At 40.1% G+C, this 26,589-nt stretch overlaps 1 protein-coding gene across 3 annotated transcripts in view; it reads right to left on the minus strand.

The window, feature by feature from the left end:
* The window catches only part of HOMER1 (homer scaffold protein 1), a 155,872-nt gene extending 130,265 nt beyond the window's left edge, over nucleotides 1–25,607 (minus strand). For all 3 annotated transcript variants that reach the window (XR_011966529.1, XM_072606429.1, XM_072606428.1), the window contains exon 1: nucleotides 25,505–25,607. Coding sequence is in view for 2 of the 3 variants with exons in the window: in XM_072606429.1 (XP_072462530.1) it covers nucleotides 25,505–25,509 (5 nt within the window). In the remaining variant the exon portion in view is untranslated. The remainder of the gene's footprint in view (nucleotides 1–25,504) is intronic.
* Nucleotides 25,608–26,589: the final 982 nt, after the last annotated feature.

Below are 26,589 nucleotides of genomic sequence, written 5' to 3' on the forward strand. Positions count from 1 at the left end.
ACCAAGTCACAACACCTTTCCTTAGCTACCACTCCCTCATCCCCCCATACTGAAAGTCTAGGGATTGTCTGGCTTTTGGATTTGTATCCACAGTAAATGACACATAGTAAGTGCTTAATAAACGCTTTTCATTCCTTCATCTTATATCTCTACAATTTTCTAGGAGGACATGAGAGATCTTCAAATACTAGAGGAGGGACATCTAGTCCCCAAGACTTCTCTAGTTTAAATATTCCCGGTTCCATCATCCTATCCCTCATTGGGCCTGGTGGTCTTCAGTTTTCGCACCATTCTGACTGCCCTCCTGTGGGTGGATTACTTCTAACATGTGGGACCCCCACATGAGCCACAACTCCAAACGCCCTATGAGGACAGAGTCTGGTGGGCCTCTAACTCCACTCCTGACACTCTACTTCTCTCAGAGTCGTCTTAGATCATCTTAGCTTTATGGCAGTCGCCTGACATTGCTCAGCTAGTAAAAAGTAGACTTGAACTTCTAGGTCTTTCGAATGAACTGCTTTTTAGCTTTCTCCTCTATCCTACATTCACCCTCTAAGTTCCATCGCCACAATATCTAACATCTTTCCCCTAATTTCTACTCCCACAGCCAACACCCTCATTCAGGCCCTCAGCAGCCCTCACATGGAACAGAGCCTCATTTGTCTCCCTACCCAGTTTTCTCCCACCTCCAGTCTCTCTTTTACACACCTACCAACATAATCTCAACAGACAAGCCTGGTCACATGTTTCCCCTGGCCCAGAACTATCTGTTGTGGCTCCCCAATGACTGTAAAATAAAACACCAACTTCTTAGCTTGGCATTTTAGGGCCTCCCACAAACCACCTCTAGTTTATTTCACAGTATTCCTTTTCACACGTTCTGTGTTCCAGCCAAACTGCTTGTTGTACTTAGCATGCCATCTCCTGCCTCCCTCCAATGCCCTTCCTCAGGCTGGCTCCCATGCCTAGGATGCACTGACTTCTGCCTCATCCTTCTCAGGTGCTAGGAAATGTCTTCCTTATTAGGCTCAGCTTAGGAACTACTTCCTCTATGAAGCATTTCCTAATCTTCTCAATACAGAATAGCTTCTTCTTCCTCTAACCTGTCTGGATCTCTGTTTTGTCCTATCACACTCTACTTTACTATCTCCTTATTCATGTGTATGTCGTATCCTTTTGAGAGCTGGTACGATGTCACATTTCCTCTCTATTTTCAGAGCCCAGAACATTCTAGGGGCTTGCTTATTACGCAGAATCCCTACTGAATATCATCATTCCCTTCAGCCCACTGTTCAGCTTGTCATGAGCTTGATGGAAGCCAATTCTTCTGTCCACTCTATTGGCTATTCCTCCAAAATAAATGGCAATATTGATATATATGAAAACACCACAGATTATAATACCGAACTTTGGGGTGACAATTATTGAAATGCCATAATTTCCAAATGATAATGCTGTTTTATGGAAAAGCAGAAGTGTGTGTGTGCATATATATATATATATGTATATATGTACGTATGTATGTATGTATTGCTCAACTTACCAACTTGTGGAACACGATCCATTTTTAAGTTGAGAAATGCCCATCTAAAAAAGCAGCCATCAGTCCACTACGGTGCTTGTGTATATCTAATAAATGGCTGCTTGAATCAATGAACATGAGTTCGTTTACCTTCTACCATCAGCAAGAGAAAAAACATTGGACACATAGTGAAAGGAGGCTCTGACACTAACTAGCTTGGTGACTCTGGAAAATGAATGCTTCTTAAGAACTCTCATCAACACAGTTACTAACTCTATGATGTCAGAGGACTGATGAGGAAGAATGCTGCCCAGCTCCTCAGGGAGAATGAGTGACTAACATGAAGAACAAGACATATTTCGGACACGGCCAATGTGGGAATTGGCTTCGTTTGCTTCTGCATACTTGTTTTATCTTTCTTTTTTCTCCAGTGAAGGAAAGCGAGGAAAGGAAAAGAAAATAAATGCTTGCTAATTGAAAAAAAATAATAAAAAGGCACGAGGGAGGAAGAAAAAAAGAAAATGAGTGGTTTGATAGAAAAGAGAGAAGGTACTTTTCATTATGGCTAAGGGAAAAATTCTTAACTATATAAAGGAGGTAAGAGATCATAAGAAGCAAAAAATAATTTTGATTACATAAAATTTAAAAGCAAATACATATGAAATCAGTGTACTTAGGATGAGAGAAATTAAGGAGTGCAGAAAACATTCACATCAAAAATCACCAATAAATTGTGGTATCCAAAACATATAGAGAAAAGACACAGATGCTTATTTAATACTAAGAGCCATTCCTTTCATTTTACTGGGCTTCAGTTTCCTAGACTGTAAAATAAAGAAGTTGAACTAGACCTCTGAGACCCCTCCCAACTACAGATCTTGGATCCTACTGGATCTAATTCAACTTCTTTATTTTACAGTCTAGGAAACTCCAGAGGCTTCCCCTCATACCCAAATCAGCCAACATGATAGGAAGTGGTTAACAAGTCGATGTTGGAGGGTCTGTGGGAAAAGAGGCACATTAAAGCACTGTTGGAGGAGTTGTGAATTGGTCCAACCATTCTGGACATCAATTTGTAACTATGCAAAAAACGAGACTAAATTGTCCATACTCTTTGACCAGATAAATGAATCAAAAATGGAAACAAATGTTTGCTATATATCAAAATATCATAGTGGCACTTTTTATGAAAAAAATCTATGTTATATGTAGGTAATGGAATATTACTGTGCAGCAAGAAATAATGAATGTACAAAAATATTAGTGGCAGCAACTTTTGTTGTAGCAGAGACCTAGAGGCAAAGGAGGTACCCATCAATGAATGGCTAATAAAATTATGATATATAAATGTGATGAAATATTACTGTGCTGTAAGAATTGGGGGGAAAGGAATGGATTCAGAGAAACTTGGGAAAACCTGCATAAACTGGTACAGAGTCAAATGAATAGCCCTTTCCCATCTTAGAACCCATTCAAGAAGGGCTGGGCAATGCAAAGGCCTGCTACCATTAGGAAATCTCTCTCCCTCGTGTCTTTGCTTAGAGCCCATTTAAGATTGTTCACTAGGCTTAGATGATGTGGGAGTCATCAATTCTATTACTTCAGTTGAAATGGAAGACCACCAAGCTTTACCATTTGCCCTGTTGCCTACCACTTCGCAAAGTCCTCTAGCTCTTATCATCTGCCCTGCCTACCCCTAGTACTGTCAAATGACTTACTAATGTAACCTACAGAACCCTGGGCCTTGCCCTCAGCACACAGGACTTCTGGTTCTTTGTACGTGCTCTCAAGCTGAACTTTGTTTTTTCTGTCATCCTTGTCTTAATTAGAGAGGGCATGGGCTGCCTTTACATTTAACTCTAAATTTATCCCAAGCACTCACCTCATGTTTGGCACATTAAGTGGTAAGCACTTAACAAATACTTTTTTCATCAATTTATCAGGTTGTAAAATGATTCCTAATGTAACGGACAACTATCATACCTAAGGATCAATGACGAAGGAGGCCACCCCCCTTCTGACCAGTGATGGACCAGAGGTACAGAACGTTCAGGCAAAGCCGATGTGCAAATCTATTTTGCTTGAATATACTTGTTTGTTATGAGAAATGAGGGGGAAGGAAAGGGAAGGGGTTGTGATGCAAAAAAAAGGAGGACGGTCCTTCAAATTTTCAGGTGTGGTTGGCATTAGCAAATAAAGCGAATGTTGTTCAAGAGTTGGGGGCAGTTCTGTTCATAAAGGAAGGATCAGTTCTTACTGTTGCCCAGGAAGAAAAAAGCATTTAATATGAGTTGAAGCATATGAAAATCATGATTACAATGATGAATATAATACGAAGAACTTACAGGCTGTCATCTATTAATTTGTCCACTAAAAATAAAGTTTGTATTATATCAGTATAAACACTATTAGGAACATAGTTTTTATTTTTACTTTTCAATATATTAATAAGATTTTTTTTCCCTCATAACCTAAAAACATCCCAGAAAACCACAGAACTGCGAATGATTCGTTCATTCATTTAGCACTATCAGTACCATGGTAAGCAAACAAGGCTACGTATGTCCCTGGGCATACTTCCTCTGGAAAAGAATGGAACAGGAGCATCTGGGGCACAAGAGAGGCAAAGGCCATCTACTGTATATTGCTTAGGACAAAAGGCAGCCATAACAAAGAAAGCTGCACATTAAGAAGTTGTGAATGTTTCTAAGCATATAGTCAAAGGTGTGAGATAATTATGTTCTTATGTTATTTAGGAAAAGAGGACTTTAATTAATTTTGAATCCAATCCAAAATTTCACATTTTAAATGGCTGGAGACTCCTAGTATTGAATTATCTCTTATCTTTCTAACATAAAGAAAGGATCAAGAAGAATTTTAGAAACCGAGGCAGCAGCACTGGATTTTTAGTCAAAGGATCTGGCTTTAAATCTCAACTCTCCACTGATGCTTACCAGGCTTCAGTGCTTTTGTTTATGAAGTCCCTTCTAGCTCAAACTCTGATGATTGTAAGATGTTAACTCAATTACACCACGAACTCTGTGAGGACAGGAACGTCACATTCAAACTTTGTATTCCCCCCCCCCAAAACAGTAGATGCTTCAAAAATATTAATTTGATTGAGGTAAGCGCTTTTTGATCATTAAAGACACATGTACTTTGTACACAAGTCATCCAAAGGGGAAAAAAGGAGGTTCCTAAGGACACACAGCAAATTAACAAGCTATATGTTCCGTTTTCTTACTTCTAAGGCTTCCCTTATAATGGAGCCTGCTGAAATGCTTTCCACAATAAGAAAAGTAAAGAGGGACATCACAGAATAATGAGCACAGGATGAATCTCAGAGGAAGAAGCAGATGTGGGCTCAAACCCTCCCTCAGCATATCCTGGGGATGTGCCCGCAAGGGAGATCAGTCATCTAACCTTGCACTGTCCCAGGCAATTCCAAGGCTACAAATTACAAGTGAGTGGTTTTATCCACATTGGAGGAAGTTTCTACACTAGATTTCCTCTGACCAAATGAACCCACCCCCCCACCCCCCATGCTCAAGAAGAATGAAGATGGCTGCCTGATTCGCTCACTATCCGCCTGCTAAATAAGAACACAAGACAGCACACGGTCATTTTTTCAGGCATGTCTAACTTTTCTTGACCCCTTTGGGGGTTTTCTTGGCAAAGACACTAGAGGGGCTCTATCATTTCATTTTACAGATGAGGAAACTGAGGCAAACAGGGTTAAGTGACTTGCCCAAGGTAACACAGCTAATAAGAGTCCAAGGCCAGATTTGAACTCAGGAACATGAGTCTTCCTAACTCCAGGTCTGGCATTCTATCATCTGTGCCTTCTAGCTGCCCCAAGACAGCGCATAATAAAGTGCTAAACTATGTGAAAGAAGTAAATATTATAGGAATTCAGAAAGGGGGATCTATGGAAATGGAAGTAGACAACTAGTAAAGACTTCATGGAAAATATGTACATTAAGTTGGATCTTAGAAAATAGGAAGGATTTGGACAGGTAGAGGGGACAACACAAATGCACATGCTAAGGTGTTAATGAGCATGGTGTGTAGACTCATCGACTAATGAAGAGAACGGACTGACATGACATCAAGTAGACTCTAAGACACTGGGGTGGGGAGGAAGGTAGATAGGTAGGTCTGGGGGGCATATGGAAAAGGCATTTTAAGGAAGGCAGGAAAAGCCAAGCAAACGTCAGGCACTCAAATACCTTATTAGAAGTGTTGTGAACCAGTTCAAACATTCTGGAAAGCAATTTGGAATTAGGGGAAGAAAGTGACTAAAATCTTAGTCCTACCCTTTCATCTAAAGACTCTACTGCTAGGTATGTGTCCCAAGGAGGTCACCACCACTACTCTTTCAGACTCTGATGGGGACAGCCCAGAACCTTGAGCCCAAAAACCTTAGGAACAACAATACCCCCACCCCCAGACTACGGGACCTGCTTCCAGCCCAATCCCCAACTACATCCCTCTTCACAGCAGAAGTGGTACTCTCCTAGGGCAGAATGTTATATACACTGTCAGACTGCTTAATTATTGGGTAGGGAGAAATCATTACAGAAAGGAGGCCTACCTTCCTCATCACAACTGCTGACCAACAATGCCATCAAAATGCAGATAGGTTCAGGAGCCCTCAGAGTGGCAGCACCTTCCTAGACCACTGGTCCTGCCTCCAGGATGGCCATGACATCCTCCATATGGGGAGACAATTCCTGCGGAGAAGGGCCCAGCCATCCTTATCAACTGCCAACCAACTGCCACACACAAGCCAAGCAAGCTAGACTAACTGAAACAGCAAGGTACACACTGAGGAAGAGACATGAGGCAAAATGTGCTAGGGAAGTCAACCACCTTGACCACACTCTCCCCTTACATCTTGATGGAGACAGCCTAGGATCCTAGACCCAAGAGCCTTGGAGCAATGCTTCCAACCCAGTGTTCATAGTCATCATTTTAGGAAGCAACCCCTGGCAACTGCTCCTGCAAGTGTTACAGCCATATCTGCTAAAGACCCAGAAAAGAAAGTTCTTGCCACCAAAGTCCTTGGCACTGTCAAAACATTCAACATAAGAAATATATACTTTTATCAGTAGAAATGGCATGAAGGAAGGGGCATTACCATCTGCTTTACTGTGTACTTGGAGATCCACAAGACCTTTCTCTGTAATTTGCAGATGAAATATTCCATATATGTAATCTCCTCTGCTAGAATAGCTCTTTGACTGCAGGGATGTCTTACTTTTTTATTTGTTTCCCTAAGGTTTAGCAAGCCACCTTGCACATAATAAAAACTTAATGAATGCTTTATTCATTCAATGATTTTTTAAAGGGTCCCACATACACCAAAGTACTTATGACAACATTTTTTGCAGTAGCAAAGAATACACAGAAAAAAAGTAGATGTCCACTCACTAGGAAACGTCTAAATAAGTTTGTGTTACATAAATATAACGGGATAATACGGCAGCGTGAGACTTGATGAATACGGACAATCACGAAAGCTGAGTGAACCATCACAAAAACACAGCCTAAAGACTACATTAAAGTAAACTGAAAGAACCACGAAACAACTGAAACTAAATGTTATGAAATTGTAACGGTCAAACTGGGCTCTAAAACATACACAAGAGAAGAAACCTCCCTGCTCGCTTCTCTGCAGAGAGCCGGGGGAACCATGGGTGTGGAACGCTACAATGCTTGACTTCTTCGATGTATCGGTTAGTGTTGTCCAACTGCTTACACTGGGAAGGGATGATGTAAAAACAACAAAAGACGTCGATCACAACGTGCTTAAAAAAAGCCAAACAAAGGCATTTGGAAATCACAAGAAGTGGCTAAATTTTTGAGCAGAAGAATAAGGGTTGGAAACTAGATCTGGGATGCCACTCAAATAGAGAGCTCCCAGTAAGGAATTTCCTATGCCAGTGCAGGTACAGGCACCATCTCCGTAACCCAGAAAGCTGCCTACAGCACAAAAACATTAATTAACTTTCCCAGGGTTACGTAGCCAGTACATATCGCAAGTAGGAGTTCAACCTAGGTCTTCTTGGCTCTAAGGCCAGCTCTCTTATCCATTACACCATGTTGCCTGCAAAAAGAATAACACAATGAAATATTGTTTCATGATAGTAGGCAAGATTCATTGGGGAGCAAAAGAACCTAGACTCCAGAAGGCAAGTTCCAAAGCTGTTTTAGTAATCTAGCTGGGAGGAGCTGAAGTTTATGTTACAGCTATGGCCATGGGAACGTAGTGGATGGAATATGTAAGATGTTTATAAGGAAAAAAATAAGACTTGAATAATGACCTGAAAATCCATGCTAAGCATTCAAAAAACATGAAGCAAAACAATCCCAGATGGTAACATGAGGGTTCCATATGTGAATTAAAGTTTGTCTAAGATTAATTTTGTTCGCAAACATAACTAAACAGGCTTGGTTGTCTTTGCAATATAACTTAAAAGAGAACTACAGAATTTCTTTAGGGAAAGAAATTTCCAATTGGCATAGAGATGGATGGAGTACATGAGAATGAGGCACAAGATTAATGCAAATGACCACAAACTGATCCACACAGTCTACATTTTAGACTTTTTATGTCCTTTGGCAACAAGTCTAGGATATTTTCCCCACTTTTTTTTCCCACTTTAGGGAATCTCACATACCCAGATAATAGATATCAGGGATGTGAAAGTCAATAAAATGAAGGGACAAGAGATAATGATTTCTCTGTAAACCAGTGCGAAAGTCAACAACCATGGTTTCCCAAAAGGCCATTGAATCAGATAAAAACTAGTACTGAAGGCAAGAGAGCAAACAAATACTGTGTAGATTATTTAAAGGTTGTTTGGGGGGAATATGATATGCAGTAATACGACAGAATAAGTCATAAGCTAGAAAAAAGCTGAAAGGCAAAAAAAGGAAATGAGATAAGAAATAGACACTTTTTTGCTATTGGTGACAGTAGGAATAATATGAAGTAAATGAAGCTAAATTTAGCAGCATCTTTGGAAATAACTACTAAACTACTCATCCGTGCTTGGTTTAAAAGAAGGTATATTTGTTATCGTGTACAAGTCTAAAATGGAGCAGATTTTCTTCCATTGCCCCAAACTGTTCTCTTCTTGTCAAATTTTGTCATCACTTTTTGTGGCTGGCCTATCCCCCTGGTATTTCGGTCTTTTCGGTCACCTTTAATTCCTTCCTCTCCAAATCCAGAATCTCATTAAATGCTGCTGTTTCTCTCTGAGAATGTTGCTCAGGTCAAAAATGGCATGCAACCAAGTTACTGCCACCATACTTTCCTCTCCTCTCCCCTACCCCACCCCTCTCTTCAACACAGCTATGGAAGCTCCATCATCAAACATGAGTCAGACTGAAAGAAGCCTCTTCTCTCCATCAAATCTCAGTTCAAGAATGTCACATTTTTCAGCAAATTACCTCCCCCTGTCTAAAACTGATGTGCAGTCACTACCTCCTAACATGCCAGAAAAAGGGGAGAGGGTGAAAACTTGGACACAGCCTTTCTGAAAGCTGCCAACTCTTTCACTGGCCACTCACAACCGGGCAGCCTTGTGACCACAGTTTTGTGCTAACCTGAACCATTGCCAGTCTTGTCTACAATAGCATCTTCCTCAAAGCATACTTTTTATTGCATCACTGTCCTCAGAAGACTCCCAGACTATCACTGAAATCAAATTGAAACAATCCATCATAGGGTTTGATAAGATCCTTAATACACTTCCCCCTCTAACATTATTTCCCATTATTTTTGACTTTGCATTCCCCAATTCTTCTAAGCAAATCCCATGCAATGTTCCCATCTCCTAATTTCCCACTTTCACCTCTAAGATTCCAGTTTCCCACTTAATTATAATGACCTATATCCCTCCCCAACTCCTCTAAACAAAACCAAATCTTATCTGTTTCTTCTTCAATACACCACTCATAAAATAACTGTGCCCAAGACATTTTCTCAAGTTAGTTTCTCTTGGTTCCAGTCACTCTGGTAACAGTTTTGACACCTGTTCATTTCTCTATACATTTACCTACCATGTATGGTTCATTCAGTTTTGTTCATAGCATCCTTCCCTGTGACATCAAGAATTATATGAAAGCAGTAATCACTGTGCCCTCCATAGTGGCTGCCTCACAGGCCTGCTCTACGTGCTTGATGTTTTGCACCAAACAAATATCAGAGCATGACTGCATCACAAAGTTAATGGAAGTTGATAATAACACATGATAGTAATACAATGGTGGCCGCATAGGAAACTTTTTGCAGTTATTTAAGGTTAATTCAAGATCCCGAAAAATGTGAAGTTTCTCTTTCAAAAGACAGTTGGGGAAGAAATATTAAATAGTAGCCATGTAAAGGTAACATTCACAAAATACCACCATGAAACACAAATGCATCATTTAACATTTTCCCATGAAAAGTTCATTTTCAAACATCCATCTAGAAATATCTATGACACCCAAGTCGCTGCCCACTCACTACTGATGGGATTTCAGAATTTTACTTTGATTCTATAACTTGAAAGGTAGGGATCAAATACAGTATCTACCAGAGGCAACTCTGGTTTAAGAAAATCTGACAGACCACAGAAACTTCCATTAACTGACATGATTGATTAAGGAAGGCGATCTTCTGGTTAACTAAGACAGCCCAATTAGGAGGTAAAAAATAATTCCAATAGAAGTCCTGCTTTATCTTGTTTTCTGAAAACTTTCTGGTGTTGATCACTTAATTCAATAAAAATATTTAGGGGACCTATCATGTTAATAAGTCACCCTACTTACATGCTGCCATTTCTTTTCAGTCCATGAAAAACAGAGATAGTTCAAGAAAATTTTCATTAAAAATTTAAGAAATTATGAATCTTTTTGTCCAAAATGACTAATATGGAAATGTTTTACATGATTGCACATATATAACCTACATCTGTTTGCTTACCATTTCAGGAAGGGGAGAGGGATAGAATTTGGAATTTAAAACTTCCAAAAAAACCCAAATGTGAAAAAAATTGTTTGGAGAAAAATAAAATATTTTATATTTTTAAAATTCAAGAAATTAGAAGTAATTCTGACTGCCAATGAAAAAAATTAGAAATTTTATTTCAAAATAACCAGGCTTTACATGTTAATGACAAAATAGAAAGCTTTATTAGAAAGTAGAAGGTAAAAAAAAAATAGTCACCAAGGATCCTAAAACAGGGGTTACTGACTGGTGACTTAAATTATAAGAAATGTTTCCAAGTGACTTCTGAAGCTTTTTTCTTTTATCTGAAACTATCAGCTCAGCAAGTTTTACCTACAGATCTTCTTAGCAGCTCGCATGGCAATATTCAAGGGTACCCTCTCCCCAGAAGTGTTAATACATTGGAATACACAATATGACCAGCAGCAATAGGTTTTGCATGTCTGACAAATGCTACAATATAATCATTTTTCATGAGAAAGGATTCCAGTGTATTCAAAAATCTAAAGAAATTCCTTTTGTAGAGAATCTTGATGATACCTTTTTATAGACCTCTGGACTTAAGAGTCAGGAAACCTACAGGACCCCAGGCAAAGCATTTGAACTCAATCTCTGCTTCCTCATTCTATAAGAAATGGAGATAATAGCACCTGCCTGAGAGTTAGTTACCCTAACCCTAAGGGTGATCACTTATGTAAAGATAAAGACTGCAGAAGGTGCTTCTAAGATCTTAAAACACTACATAAATGGTGGCCATTATCATCAATAAACAGTATGAAAATTATGATCACCATCATATTCTACACTCCTTTTAGAACATAAATTCAGAGAAGACAAAAGTATGTACAACATTACTGAATATTACTTTAAAATTTCATGAGGGTTCTGAAAAACAAACAAAATTCATGTTTTTCCATACATTTAGTATGTAAGCAACTAACAGGCTTTTATTTTCTCTTCTTAAATGCGGCAATCCCATGAACGTGTCTCCTATTTGTCAGAGACAGCATCTTTTCTAACAGTGGCTAATCCTCTCCCAAGTGAAAGTTTCCTTAAAAAATTCATTTAAAATAGACTCAGTTTTAAGACTAAAACCCACTGATATAAATCACTTGTGTGTTAGTAACTTGTTCACATGATAAACTGGGACTGTGGCTGCCAGGGGACTTGATGGCTTGGTCATTCTTTCATTGTATCCCTGTCCCAACTCCTCATCCTATATCTATGAAAACACAGCACCATCTGAAGTCAATATGTATTTCATTAACTCTCCCTGCTTGCTCACAACTTTTATTTAAATATGCAGAGAGTAGCAAGATTAAGCAGTGATCATGTACAGCATTTTCTATAATAGGGACACATAACAAAATCAAAATTGTCACTATTAGGAGGTAAGCAAGTATCAAAGATGAACTTCTAGAAAATAGAGGCTGAATAGAAAAAAAAAATACAAACAAACGCAGCCTAGATCCAGACCTGAAAAGGAATGAAGTTCTATTAAAAAATAGCTTGGCATTTTCCCTGTTCTTGACATCCACACCCTCAGCTGTATTGAGTAAACAAGACGGATAAATACATTGAGGTTGGCAAGCTGATTAAGCAGAACACATGAATTTTAATCATGGCACACTGCGTGACACTAAGGTTCAAAATACCACAGTAGTAATACCATCACTAAAATAATGTTGACAGAACCTTTCTTCCAAAGATAAACATGTATTATATAGTTCAACTCATTAATGCCCAATGGGAAAAAAGCCATAGCCCTCTTTGACAAACAGACTCCTAGAATGTTAAGGTTGGAAAGATCTTAAAAAGAGACTACTAGTACAAATGACCTCCTCATCTTAAATTGGAGCAAAAGGACAAAAGGTCAAGTACATATCAAGCCGCACCCACAAGCCAAGAGACCTGGAGGTTGAGTCTGTGGCATATACAGTGAACGTAAAGAAGTAGGAATCACCCTTCGCTTATCTGTTCCATTCAAGAACCAGTGGCTGACAGTCACTGGACTTCCTGGGCTGGTTACTCTGAGCTCTTTAAAATCAAGTTCTATTACTATGCAAATACAGTACACCCCACTGAAGAAATTTCAAGGGACCATTATGAAGAACTTAATTTGAAAAACAGACTATAAAGTGGACATAAAAATTTGAATGAAGCAAGAAAACGAACTTGAAGAGTATTATTCAGTAGAAGGCATTCTATAGAGGAGTAAGCCGTTTGCAAGATTTCCTATGGAAAAAAAGTGTCTAATTCCAGTTCATTTGAAATTTCTGATTGGTATGGTGATTCAACATTTATTAAGTGCTTCTAATATAGAAGAGATGAGGCACCAGGGATACAAAGTCCAAAGTGAAGCACTCTGTCCTCAAGAAGCTAACATGCTCTTGACATGTTCAGCTGGAGACCACAACAGGATGGACAAGCAGTAGCATACGTTTAACAATACAGTACTGAAGTTCAGGGGCGAGGATTAAGACTGGATAGACAAATCTGGAAGTCTTCTGAATAGAAGCTTTCCATGGATAATTACAATCATCATGGAAGATAAAGTCTAGAACAGAGCCTTGTGGGTGGACAGACACATGCATAGGTGGCAGATGAATGACAAGCCAGCTTAAGAGACTCAACAGCAGTGGTCAGACAAGGAGGAAGAAAACCAGAGGACAGCAATGTCACAGAAGCCAGGGAGGATAGAAGTGGAAAGAGAGGAGGGTTAAGGGGGATGAAGACTGAAAAAGGCTCAGACAGAAATTTTAGTAGAGGCAGCCAGTCTGCAAAACAACGCACCCAGTCTGTTCCAAAGTCTGGACCCACATTTTGACTATGCCTCCTAGCTCCTGTTTTCCAAGCCAGAGATCTTCCTCTGCTAATAGAGTGACTCTAGTCTTACTGCACAATCTTTGAGGGTTTATTCCACAGTCGGATGAGCCCGGAGGTTCTCTGTTCTCATAAGTCAAAGGATAGATGACTTCTAGGGTCACTTTAAGGTCTAGACTTGCGAAGTCTCTGAGTAGGAAGGCAGTGCTGGAGCTAAACATTGAGCTTACCTGGAGCTCTATCAGAAGAGGGGACGGCAATGGTACAAAGAGCCAGAACCAGGTATGATGAACCATTCCAAGTCCATCATCAAGTCATTTTGGACAACGAAGCATTGCCTGTACACCTGCCACAGTTTACTACATGTTTCTTATATGTTCAGATAAACTGATCAAGTGATGCTAATGGATAGACCACTTCATAAACAATGTTTGATTTCATTCTAAGTATATTTTTGCTACATCTTATTAGCTGCATGTCTTCACTCACACTCACTACTCTACAAACAAGAAGCCCAGATTTCGTTGTCTCCGTCAGAGGAAGTCTAACCATACTGCTCTAGACAAGGAGGTCCAAGAAAGGTGAGAAGGCAAGGAGCAGAGGGAGGAAGTCAGATATCATGCCTCATTCTATTTATTTTCTCTCTCTCTCCCTCTTCCTCCTTCCCTCCCTCCCTGAAGGATGAAAAATTCACTTGGCTTTAAAATCTGTTTACTGGCTCCTAGAATCAGATTAAATTTGCTGAGACTGCTTTCATTTGCCCTCATATTTTTAAATCTTATAGCACAATTTAAACATATCTAAAAAGTATACGATTATACCTTCTTCCAAGAGTCTAGCTTTGTCTAAAAGAAATCCATTTCTTTCCAGTTGTAGGAAGCATTACATATTCAGGAAAGCTGCTAAATATAAGGAACTGAGAACCACAATAACAAAATGATCTAGAGGACTTGATGAAGAATGCAGCTCATCCTCCTGACACAGACACGATGGACTCAAAATGTAGAACAGGAAAGATTCCAGGGCAAGGTCGGTGCCAGGATTTGTGTTGCTTGACTATGCAGATTTGTCAAAAGGGCTTTGGGTTTTTTTCCCCAGTAGAGGAGGGAAGGAAGAGGGGGAAAAAAATTCTTAATCAGAATTAAAACTTCAGAAACCACAAAGAAAAGGAGGGGCAGTTCAGCCACCTTGTAAAGGAATGCCCTTGCATTTCAACAAATTTTTCAGAGTGATCACCAACCTCTAGAGGTAGAAGGGAGGTCCTATCCCCTCATTTTACAGAAGAGGAATCCAAGGCCCTATAGAGGTAAAATAAATTCCCCAAGGTCACACAGACAACAAGCAGAAAGTAATGCCAGGATTAACAGCCAGGATCATGGACTCCCAAAGCAGGATGCTTGCTGCTACACCCAGCTGCTGATGTTCACATTCCTTAAGCTCCTAACACTAGTAAGGCACTGCACTAGGTCCTGAAGCACAAACACAAATGAGTAGCTTACAATCCAGGCAGGGTGATGTGCTGTAATAGGAAATAACTATTGGAGCTCATTCTTAAAGGCCAGGGAGATTTTCAACAGGTGGAGATTTGGTAAATGGGGCAAAGGGGAGGGGAGGCCCAGGAAGGGTGGGCATTCCAGCCAAGAAGCATGGTATGAATCAAGGAAAACCTTTTGCACAAGGGAAAGGGCAATGTACTGAGAGGTAGAGAAACTGCAGGAAATGAGGGCAAAGAATAGGTTTAGGAGGGGTAAAGTGTAAGAAGAAATGGAACAAAAGGAGATCATAACTGAAGTCAGGAAACACCTCTGCTGATCACTCCCTTCCTTGGGATGGGGATGGGGGTGTTGGACCAGACAACCTCTAAGATCCCATCCACCTCTAAATCTATGAGCCTATATTCCAGAACATTGAAGAGTCCATTTGGCTAGAGTATTGAGCAGGAAGGGAAGTAGAGAAAAAGTGAAAGATAAAGCTTGAAAGGCAGTTGGTATCAAATGACAGAGAGCCCTGCACAATAGACAAAGGACGTGGATTGATTCAGTGGCCAGTAAGGAATGGCTGATGTCTTTTGAGCAGAAGAATGATGTGAACAGGCCTGGGTATTAGAGAAGATGAATCTAGCAGTAGGGAGCCCCAAGGTACCAATATCCTGCCTCTCCATCTTTTCCATTTGATTGAACTAGGCTGCAAACTGACCCTGGAAAATAAGAAGCCCTCCCTGACTGAGACAATTACCAGAAGTTATTTATGAGGGAACAAAAAAAGGGAACATTTCTGTCTATAACTGTTCCATTAGCCATTCTTTCCACTGGGGATCAGGTTTGGGATGGAAGATAGGCGTGAGTGAGGCAATTGATGTTGTTCTGCATGTGTGTTGGGGGAGGCAGAACCCAGAATCACAGAAAGTAAAATTCTCACCTAGGAGGATAGAAAATCAGGCTAAACACTTTAATGCTGCTCATCTTGGAACCTCTACACACTAACACCTCCCCCATAGAGCTTACTCCCCTTGCTTCCCTTCTGTGCCTTCTCCCTCTATTCCTACCACTCAGCAACCTCTTCCTTTTGAGGGTCTATGGACCCTTGGGACATTTTCTTTCCCTTTTCAATGAGCCCAGTACCTGATGGATACTCTCCTTCTCTATCCCAACTCATGTCCTCATACTACGAGACTTGAGCCCACAGAATGATGTTCCTTGAAATACAGGAAGCTTCCAACTCAATCAGCTCAACTCACACAACTATTCCTCCATTCCATCTAAACTACAATGTTGGCCTTGCTGTCACTCACAAGTGCTCCCCTTCCATGATTATGAACTCCAAAATTCTTTAATTCAATGATTGTCTTTCATTCCATTTCTCCTTACCCCTTAACTCCTCCTAAACCTATTCTTTGTTCTCTTTATGACCTGTGATCTCTCTGTCTCTCAGTACTTTGCCAGACTATTACCCCTGCTCTCCTTTCCTAATCTTAACAACTCCCTTGCTGAGCCAGTTCTACCCTAAGACATCACCCGTGACGTCACTATTCCTCTTCAAAAATGAAGGATGAAGAATGACAACAACACCAACTTCTACTTTCAAATCCCTTGGTCACTCACCCCATTGCTCCTCATGTCATGCTCAAACCCAACCCTAGGTTACTCGCACCATTTGCGTCCAGACCAACTCAAAAGCTGCCAAACAGAGATAGAAGTCATGAAACCAACTGGGTCCTCTACAAATGTGTTATCTCTTTTCAGCTAAGCCCTCAATGAAGCAAGGCAATTATTTTATTCCCCGCTTATTCTCTATCTCATTCTTTACAACTGGCCCAAATATTTTCTTTTCTCTTCAATCTCCCAGCAGTACCTCCTCCCCACACACTCAGGAGACCTTATTTCATATTTAACAGTAACAACAATTGAGGTCCTTCATTAAGAGCTTCCTTTCCTCCCCTAATTTCACAACCACTTCACATAATTCCCACCATTTCCTCATTGCCTCAGGGCACTGATGAAGATGTCTCCTTGACAAATCCCCAATCTTTAAAAAACCTTCACAAGTTTCCATTACTTCTAATTATTGGTCACTTTCATCTCCAAACTTGACAAAGGAGTTCTTAGCCCTTTATAATCTGGCCTCCAAATCCATCCCTCAGATAAAACTGTTCTCTCCAAAGCTACCAATCATCTCTTTCTTCACTGCCAAACTGAATTGTTGTCATAATCTTTATCCCTCTCAAAGTCTCTCTTCTAGAGAAACTCTCTTCTTTGGGTTTGCAGGACACAGGTCTCTTACTGGTTGTTTCCCCTTCTCAGTATCACTTGGTCAGCCATCTTCCATGTCACACGTACTAATGGCAGGCATAGCATAAGATTGTCCTGGGATGTTTTCTTTTCTCTCTATACTAATGTGGTGACTTCATGAAATCCCAAGGCTCCAATGGTATCTATGAAGGTGACACTCAGATCTATAATATAATATAAACTTTTTTCCCGGGGTCCCTTTTTGTATCACCAACTGCCTACTGAGCATTTGTCCCACTGTCTCCCCATTCCTGGAACACATTTCCCTCTTACTTCCACCTTCTGAAATCCCTGGTTTCCTACAAGATCCCTCTAGCTTTCCTGATCCCTCAAGCTATTAGTGAAACTCTTTTCCAAAACGACCTTCTATTCACTTTGTATATGATTTTACACACACACACACACACACACACACACACACACACACACACGTTTCCTCTATTAGACTAGAAGTATCTTGAGGGCAGGGCCTGTTTCATTGTTGTCTTTGTATCTCCAGCACTTAGCACAGGACATGGCACATATCCAGCATTTCCTAAATGCTTGCTCATTGATTAAAATATATTAACACTATGGTTATATAGCTCTTTAGTAAAACTTGAAATATTTCCAATTTTGAGGAGTTAAAATATGCTTATATCAGTACTGCCTGACTGTTTCTTTAGAAGGGAGCCTTTGAAAATGAGGCAGACTATTGCTGAAACCTGAAGTATCCTGAGACTCTGAAGTGAACTCTATGAAGTAAATGAAAGTCTTTCTGAGCATTTAAAACATCTTGTTCATTCCACAAATCTAATGAGCTCTATAAATCGCAGAGGCCCTTGACTGTACAAGTCATGGGTCATAAAATAGATCAGATGACAGACTGTGGAATAGCAGGTATATAAGAGAGAAAAGAAACAGACACCATATATTATTCAACTAAAACACTGCTTCATTTCTGAATAAGCTATTTTCAAGTGGATGGATATTGTAGATACCTAACTTTTAGCAAAAATTTAGACAAAGTCTTTCATACTACTACTGTGGAAAAGATAGAGAGATATTAGCTCAATGACAGTATAATTAGATAGATTTAAAACTGGCTGAACTGGAACCAAATAGTGGTCATTAATGGTTCAAGGTCACTTGGGAAGGACATTTCCAGTGGAATGAACTGAGAATCTGCTCTTGGGTCCATGGAGTTTAAAATCTTCATCAAAGACAAAAGTCAAAGATGGCATGTTTATCAAGTTTCTAAAGGACAAAGGCAAGATTCAAAAAGACCGTGACAGGGTAAAAGTCTGAGTTGAGATACAATTACTAGACCAACACTCCAAAGAAATCCCAATATGAAAATTCTGAAGAATGTTATTGCCAGAATTCAGAATTTCCACACAAAAGAAAAAATAGTTCCAAGTATCCAGAAAAATAATTCAAATATCATGGAACCACAACCACAATTGCTCAAGATTTATAGCTATCACTTTGTAGAAGCAAAGAACATGGAATAAAATATTTACAACATCCCAACAAAATAGAGTATCATCCTACAAGGGAAAAAAAAAATGGACCCTCAATGAAATTGAGCAGGGGCAGGCAAACTACAGGCAAAGAGCAAATCTGGCCTGAAACCTTTTTTTTGCATGGCCCATGAGCAAAGAATGGTTTTTCATGCGTTATCTTTTTTACTCTTCATAATAATACTCCTTTGAGGCAGATGCTCCATAGAAGAGCCATGATTGTGGGGAGGAAGTATCTACACCAATAAAATCATAGGTTTTTTGATCATACAGAAGTTTCCATTATACAAGCCAAGTTACAGCACTAAGTTGATACAATATCATTTGCTGCCCTGTACAGTTTATGCTCTATTTCTAGGGGTAAGGCAAAGAAATGCCTTACTTGGGGGGCATCCTTCACAAGAGCCTCTTCCATCACCCAGTTTGTTTTCCCCAGTTGAGCTGTTAGAAGGCTTAAATAAAAGGGTAGGATGCTTTGGCAAGGAGGAACTAAGAGAGGGGCAGGCCATGTGACAGTCACATGACAGAGAAAGAAGACCTAAAAGAGAGGTTTTTAGACAGATTCTATCCTTTAGAGTTACTTCATCTAAGTAGGCAAACAAGCACTGAACTGAATTCTGTATTCTACTTTCTGAGGAAATAGGAAAAGGAAGAGAACCATTTCTGTTCCTAAGTCCTGCCAGCATCACAACCAGAAAACAATGGGTAAAATTCACACAGCAGAAAAGGAGAATGAAAGATCAGTTCCATTCATACAGTATTCATGGGGCAGGTTATATATGTGAGAGAAAAGGGGCACTGGAAGAATCTGATCTTACCATGGGTAGTAAATTATTGGGAAGGGTGCAGGAAGAAACTAACTCATGGAGAACATGAAGGTATCAGTTGTATACTACACTGAAAGAAGATACTAAAAGCAGGGCTATCATTCACTGCCACATATGATTCAAAATTAACCTGACTTCAAAATACAAATAAATTCCTTCCTAGCCATTGGTAAGCTCAGACCTGATATCTCCTCTAGCCTCTATACCTGACATAAAAGTCTTCAATAAATATTGATGTGTAACTGTTCATTCTGGAATATCTATGCTACAAAAATCCATACTGCATTGTTTTTGGTCTTGAACTATATTTTATCAGTGTAAGCAACTCTCAGTGTGGAAACTTCTTCCACTGATACAATATATAATTTTGGATAGGCAGCAAGGTGGCTCAATGGATAGCATGCTTAGCCTGGAGTCAGGGGCACTAAGCTCAACTATGGCCTTCAAGACACTATTTCTGTGACTCTGAGCAAGTCATTTAGCCCTGTTGGCCTCAGTTCCTCATTTATAAAATGTGCTGGAGAAGGAAATAGCAAATCACGCCACTATTTTTGCCAAGAAAACCCCCAAATGAGGTCACAAAGAGTTGGCCATGACTGAGATGACTTGACAGCAACAATCTGGGTAACTGCCTTAGAGATCCATCTATGACACCGTGAGGTTGAATGATGTGCTCAGTCACAGCCAGCATGGGTCAGAGAGCCAGGCCAAGTGACAGCAAAGGAAAGGAAAATAAGGCGTCTTCTTCTAAGAAGGGAAACCAGGGGCTATTGGGAAAATGCTACTTAAAAGGGATCTCACTGAATAGTGATACACTCGGAGTCTAGGCCTGAGAGTTTAGGGATATGTTTTCAAATGTCCTCAACAGTGTAATTCTTATTTCTGAACTGAATGGCAGTACTTTGAAACAGCCTACATTTTACCAAATCGTATTGTAGATAGATGTCATGGGGAGGGGAGAAGGGGACTAAACACATAGTTAAATTAATCTAGATTTAAAGTCTGCACCAAAAAGGTGTAGACTGCCCAACTCCAGCCAGCAGTCCTTTGTCCGCTAAACCAGCTGTCTGTGCTCGAGCTGCTCAGGCTACAAAAATCTAGTTTCCAAATCTGACAGCCAGATTATCTAATGGTTGTCTGCTTAATTATTTGCTTTGTTGACACTGCAGATCATTCTTATTCTGCATACCCCAGCAAGGAAGCCCTTATAAACATGTCAATGTCAACGTGGGACTTTTTCTTTTTTGGGGGGGGGGGGGGGGCGGGGCAGAGAGGAGAAGGGCGGGCTGAGAAACAGTGGCTGTGCTTGGCCAATCAGGAGAAAGGCTCATTTATTCCTGTCATCAGGATGGGTCCTAAGGAAGATGTGAACAGAGATATGGAAGGAAATACTTGACAGCTGCCCAGCTACTTCTCAGTCAGGTGCTCAAATCTTCATTATCAGCTTAACAGTGAGTTTGTAACTCACACAAACCCAAAATGGAAGCATGATTTTTAAAAAAAAAGCCCAACACCACAATCTAATCAAATATAAAATGCCTTTTGATGAGCTCCATGTAGCTTTAGGCACACCTGTGGTATACTTCATGAGAATCAATAATCAAGATTTGATCATTAACAGACATGGTGATTGATAAAAACACAAGTGGTTTCAAAAAAGGATTCCTCCTCAGTAACAAATGGACATCCCTGCAGAGATGGTTTTCAAGGGAACAAACTCCCTTTACTGCCACTCTTAGAGTCATGTTTTTCACTCTTGAGAACATTCTGTCCTAAATCTGAGTTCAGTAACATGAAGGTCCAAGGAATTCCTTTAAGTAAGCTTCCTGATCCCCTTGCTTTTTTGTACACAGCCATAAATCTTGTGGAGTTGGAATTAAGCTTCAGCAAAGCAGGGAAGATGCTGTCCCAGGGGCCATAGCTTCTGGCAGGTTTCAACTGTTCCTCCCAAGTAAAGCAAGAAACCCACAACCAAAAGTTCGAAGCGAGAAGAGGAGGTTTCCAGATGTAAACCTCAGCACAGTTAATACACTGAAAAGATTCAGGGGTCTACCCCAGGAAAGGGGAATGAAAAGGGGAAAGTAAGAAGAATGAGGGAAGGAGTTTCTGTAATACAGCATAATGGAGACCCAAGCCTTGTCATCATTCTCTATGGCAGTCATCTGTTGAGATGATAACTTTGTCATATGAAAATCTTCATCCCATACCAAAAGCAACAAATTCTCCCAAAATATCCCTTGTGTAAACTGTGAACTTGCACATGAAATAAATAGCAAAATTTTATTATTTTTTAATTTTTAAGTCAACTACAGTTATCTATATTTTCTTACTGGAAAAACACTATTTCTGTGTAAATTGGTAGACTTGCGTCTACTTTGTGTTCTCATGTTTTAAAAGGAACTCTTCTGAATTCGCTCTGGTGAAGATGAGGTTTTAAAGGACCTACCTAAGAGAAGTCTTTATTTTTTCTTTTTAAGGAAGGCACAACACTTAAGCACTCACAAATTAAAACTTTCAATGCACCTAAAGCAATAAAAAACCACCATCTTCTAGGAATTAAAATTTTCTGCAGAAGCCAAGTGAAAAGTGATTACACCTATCTTCCCTTTTTCCCTCTTTCCCTTTCTGTGTTCTGCTCCCCACCACAAAGTTCCATTTCCTTTTTTTTTGCCAAGTTTACTTTGACACACAGAAGCCTTCATAATTCAAATGAAGATTATAGTCATATTAATCTTTTAACTTCATTTACAAATTATAACCGGGACAAACAATATGAAATGCTTAACTCACATTAGCAAATCTAGGTCAAAAGAGTATCATTTTTGCATGGATTCAAAAAATTGTGAACCATCAAATTTAAGGTGTATAACTTTTAGTATGATCCATTACTTTCACTCTCAGTTCTAAGTTTACACCTACCTAAGTACAAACATCTACATATTCTAGCTACGCAAAATTTGAGAGCTGAAAAACACTCTGGCCTAAGTCAACTCAGACAAGAGACAAAACTGATGTCTGGAATGTGAAAAATGACTTGCCCAAAATAAAAATAAGAGTGCCAAAGCCAGGGAGACAAACTTTCAAAGCAAGCACTCCCATCTGTCCTTTTTACCTTCTTGGAAGTTTTAAGATCATTTATTGCAAGCCGTTACCCTCTTTGAAACTGACCTGACTTAGAATATTATCACATTTAAAATTATGCTGAGGACATAAACAGAAAGTGCAAAATAAAACAAAATCAAAACTGACTGCCGAGTAATCGTAAGGACCAAACTGGAGGCTTCCACAAAAAGATATGGGAATGAAACCTGCTTCCTCTCTTGGCAAAGGTGGGATACTGTGGGTGCAGAACACCACCTACACCATCTCTCTTAGTTAATACATTGCTTAGTTTTGTTACATTTCATTGTCATCCTCTTTTTACATGGGATGGCTCTCTGGGTGAGATATAAAAACAAAAAGCAGCAACACAAAATTTGTAAAATAAAAAACCACAGCATCGAACTTCATATTATGTCACTATGTATCATGTGCTGACGGTCCCAAGAGTTTAATCAGTAGCAATGATCAATATTCCGTGGAAAGATTGTGCCCAATTGACTTTTCTTAGTGCACTTGCACTCCTTAGTCTAATATGAGGATGCAGTTCTCAGGAGAGGAGCTGCCACTCCATTTGTCTTCCAACATGCTTCAATCAGAAAAGAAAAACTGAAGCTATTTGAAGGAAGCCATTTTTAAGCTTTCATTTTCAAGAATTTGGAATACTAGAAACACAACATTAAATAAGACCACTTTCACAAAAATTTTAAGCTGTCATTACTTCCCAATTACTGTTGTTAAAGTGATGAAAAATGAGATTTTGGAGAAAATAACTATCTCCCTCTGAAGGAAATACACTTCAGGAAATCTCACTAAGGAGAACAAAAACTGGAGGTGGGATAAGGGGAGAAAAAGAGAAAAAAGCAGAATAAACAATTATAGGTGGAAAAGGCCTTAGAGAACATCTAGTCATTAAGAAACTGAAGTCCAGAGAGATTAAAATGGTTGAAGTGATTGCCCAAGGTCATCCAGGTAACAACAGCAGCGCTAGTGCTCTCTAGATCAGAGCTAGGACTCTCAAGATTCCCAGTCTACTCGTTTTTTCCATTAAGCGTTGCTCCTATCACATAAAAAGACATTTTCCCTATTACTCACACTTGTAAGTGAAAGTTTTAAAAGCCATTACTGTTTCCAAATGAATGAGGAAGTCACTGAACCCAAGAGAAAGCTGTTTAAAATGAATAAATAATATTTAAAATTCTAGCTTTTAAAAAGCATGTCCTGAAATCTTTCCTTAAAGATGAACATGCAGTTTTTTAAATATAAACGTTTTTACAAGATGCAAATCACACTGCTAGAACAAGTTTTGAAAGTCTTTGGCTAAATCCCTTAAACATACATATATTCCTTACATAGGAACATATTCCTTGCATATCTACATACTCCTTAAATCCATATGTAAATTCCTTAAATACATATTGAGGCAGCACCAAAACTTCAAGTCAAAGAATTTGGTTCAAAGTACAGTCTCTGCCACTACCACTGGAGCGACCTTGGACAGATCCTCACCTGTCACATCAGTGAATTTGACTAGGTGACCTTTAAAGTCCCTCCCAGCTCTACATCTATGAACCTATGTTTGAACAAATTAGAACAGAAAGTTCAGGTCCACACAATAATCAATATCAAACACAACCAAAGACTGAAATAGTCAAATAATAGATTTCATAAGTTATTCTAAAACACTGACCCATTTATATGATGGAGAGTCAATAACAAATGGCATACATTACTGTCAGTTCCTACACCATAAAGCTGGCAGTATTTGAAATCGTGTTTCTGAAATTATTCGAAAAATATGCTTAAATTTATACTAAGTATTGATTCATCCTCCTATCAAGATGATTTAAAATGAGAAAACATCACCTATCATCCATAATTTAGGGGAATGTGGGCAGCAAAGTCTGAGAAGTTCCCCATTAAACAGGGTGGGGGAAGAGAGAGATTGGAAGGTTTTTTCATTCAAATTAAAGCCCTTAAATGAAGTTGCAAAATAAAAGACATTCTACCGCAGGAGAAACTCCCCAGAAGCACCTGAAGCTCATAGATACCCTATCTGCCTTGGATTTCCACTTTCATGCCCCAAGGGACAAGTTAACTCTTTCCAACTCAAATTCTGGGCTCCAGAGCCTAAAACAGAAGTCTCGCTCTGTTCCAGCACAGCAGAGTTTATATTGGGGATGCACTTAATTTCCAAATAAATGCCTTTATTACTCGCTAGCAGCCATGAGACAATATGCGGTAGTGGAAAGAGAGGTGTAGTCAGGAAAACCAAGAGTTCAAATCCCACCTCCTGTTACCACTAGCAGGACCCACAAGTCACACAAATATAAGGCTCAGTTTCTTCATGCGTAAAATGAGATTAAGGACAAGCCAGATACCTCATTTACAGGACTGTGGTGCTAGATGAAATAATGTATGTAAACTGTTTTACAAACCTTAAAACGCCATAAAACATCAGTTATTATTATTGTCGTTATTTCTGTTACTTTTACAATTACTTTTTACAACTAACCTTTACAAAGCAGAAAAACAGAAAGAGAAATCAATCTTCTCCCTTCTCCCCCCTTTTTTGGCGGGGGAGGGGAGAGAAGGGGAGAGACTACGGTGAAAACCAAACCACAGAATTCTGTAATGACTGGTACTGGAAGATTTCAGAATTCTAAGAAGGATTTGTCTGGTGGAACACTAACATTCAAATTGTGATTGCATTCAAGAGACAAACTCAAGGTCCTTCAAAAGACAACTTCTTAGGCCTTAAGTCACCTTTAAAATAAGACGACCCTATAAAGACGATTCTTACACCTGCGGACTTTCAAGCTCCATAATCAGGAATTTAGCCAAGGATAGGAAAGTCTTTTGTTTAAAACATACCCATTCCTCACCCCACCCCCACCCTTATCTTCTACTTAGAACATTCGAAGCCCAGTGCAGAAATTCCTTACCCCATTTTGCCCAGTGCAAACTTCTGCCGAAGTTGCTCTACGGAAGAATTTCCCAAGGAGTCTTTCCAGTGGCTTCAGCGCCGTCGATTCCCCACGTGATCCGCGCGTGTCTGGAGGTATTTCAAGGATGTTTCCTCAGATAAGTGAATGTCTCGCGTGGAGATCCCGAACCGTTCAAAGCAGAGGAGGTGGCATCTGCTTGCCAGAGTTAAAATGCCGCGCCGGGGAGCAGCGGAGGCCAATGCTCATTCCACAGCGCGAGTCCGCGTGGGTCGGTGCACGATCCAGGTTCATGGAGTCCTACAAGAAAGCAGTTCGGCGGACGCTGCTCGCATGTCCTTTTGCACAAGGATGCAGTCCCCGCGCCAGGAGCTGGCAGGAGGCTCGCCTTCTTTCTCCGAGCTGCAGGGAGAGCGAGCGGCGCGTTCAAATCTCCCTGGCACCCTGCAGGTCTACCGGGTGGGGAGCGCGACACCACGGGGCATGCAATTTAAAAACTGGTAAAAACAATGGAAATCAAAGCCCAAAAATGGGGAGGAAATGCAACGGTTTCTGTCCCCTTGCAAATAGAAAAAGATTTTTTTTTTAAATAGAAAAATCTCAAAGCGCAAACCCAGCAGCTCCCAAACGTGCACGATACTCCTAGGAGGCGAAATCTTTTCCCTCCCCCTCCTCTAGGACTCAGAGCATGGAGGAGGTGGGGAACAGGAAGAGAAGGCTGAGGAGGATCGATTCAATCTCCAGAAGAGAATAAATGAAGCCATTTCAAGGCTGGCAGCAGGAGGGGAGAGCGGCAGCACATCTCGGGGAAGGCGGCCCCCCAAATCTCACCTCCCTCTACCTCCCCCCTCCTTATTCGGCTGAACACAATGGAGCCTGGCCTGCGCTGGTCCCTTCATTCACTGCTCTTTTTTTTTTTAAATTAAAAATATATTCTTATTCCTCTCCGTCTCTCTGTGTCTCCCTCTGTCTCTGTCTCTATCTGTCTCTCTCGTTCTCTCCCCCTCTCCCCCTTTATAGCCAGAGGCTGCGAACCTCCCAGCCAGCGGAGAATGAATGAATCAGAGACAGCCGAGCCCCCCACG

This window comes from Notamacropus eugenii, chromosome 4 (genome assembly GCF_028372415.1).
Source record: "Notamacropus eugenii isolate mMacEug1 chromosome 4, mMacEug1.pri_v2, whole genome shotgun sequence".
In the NCBI taxonomy this organism is placed as follows: Eukaryota; Metazoa; Chordata; class Mammalia; order Diprotodontia; family Macropodidae; genus Notamacropus; species Notamacropus eugenii.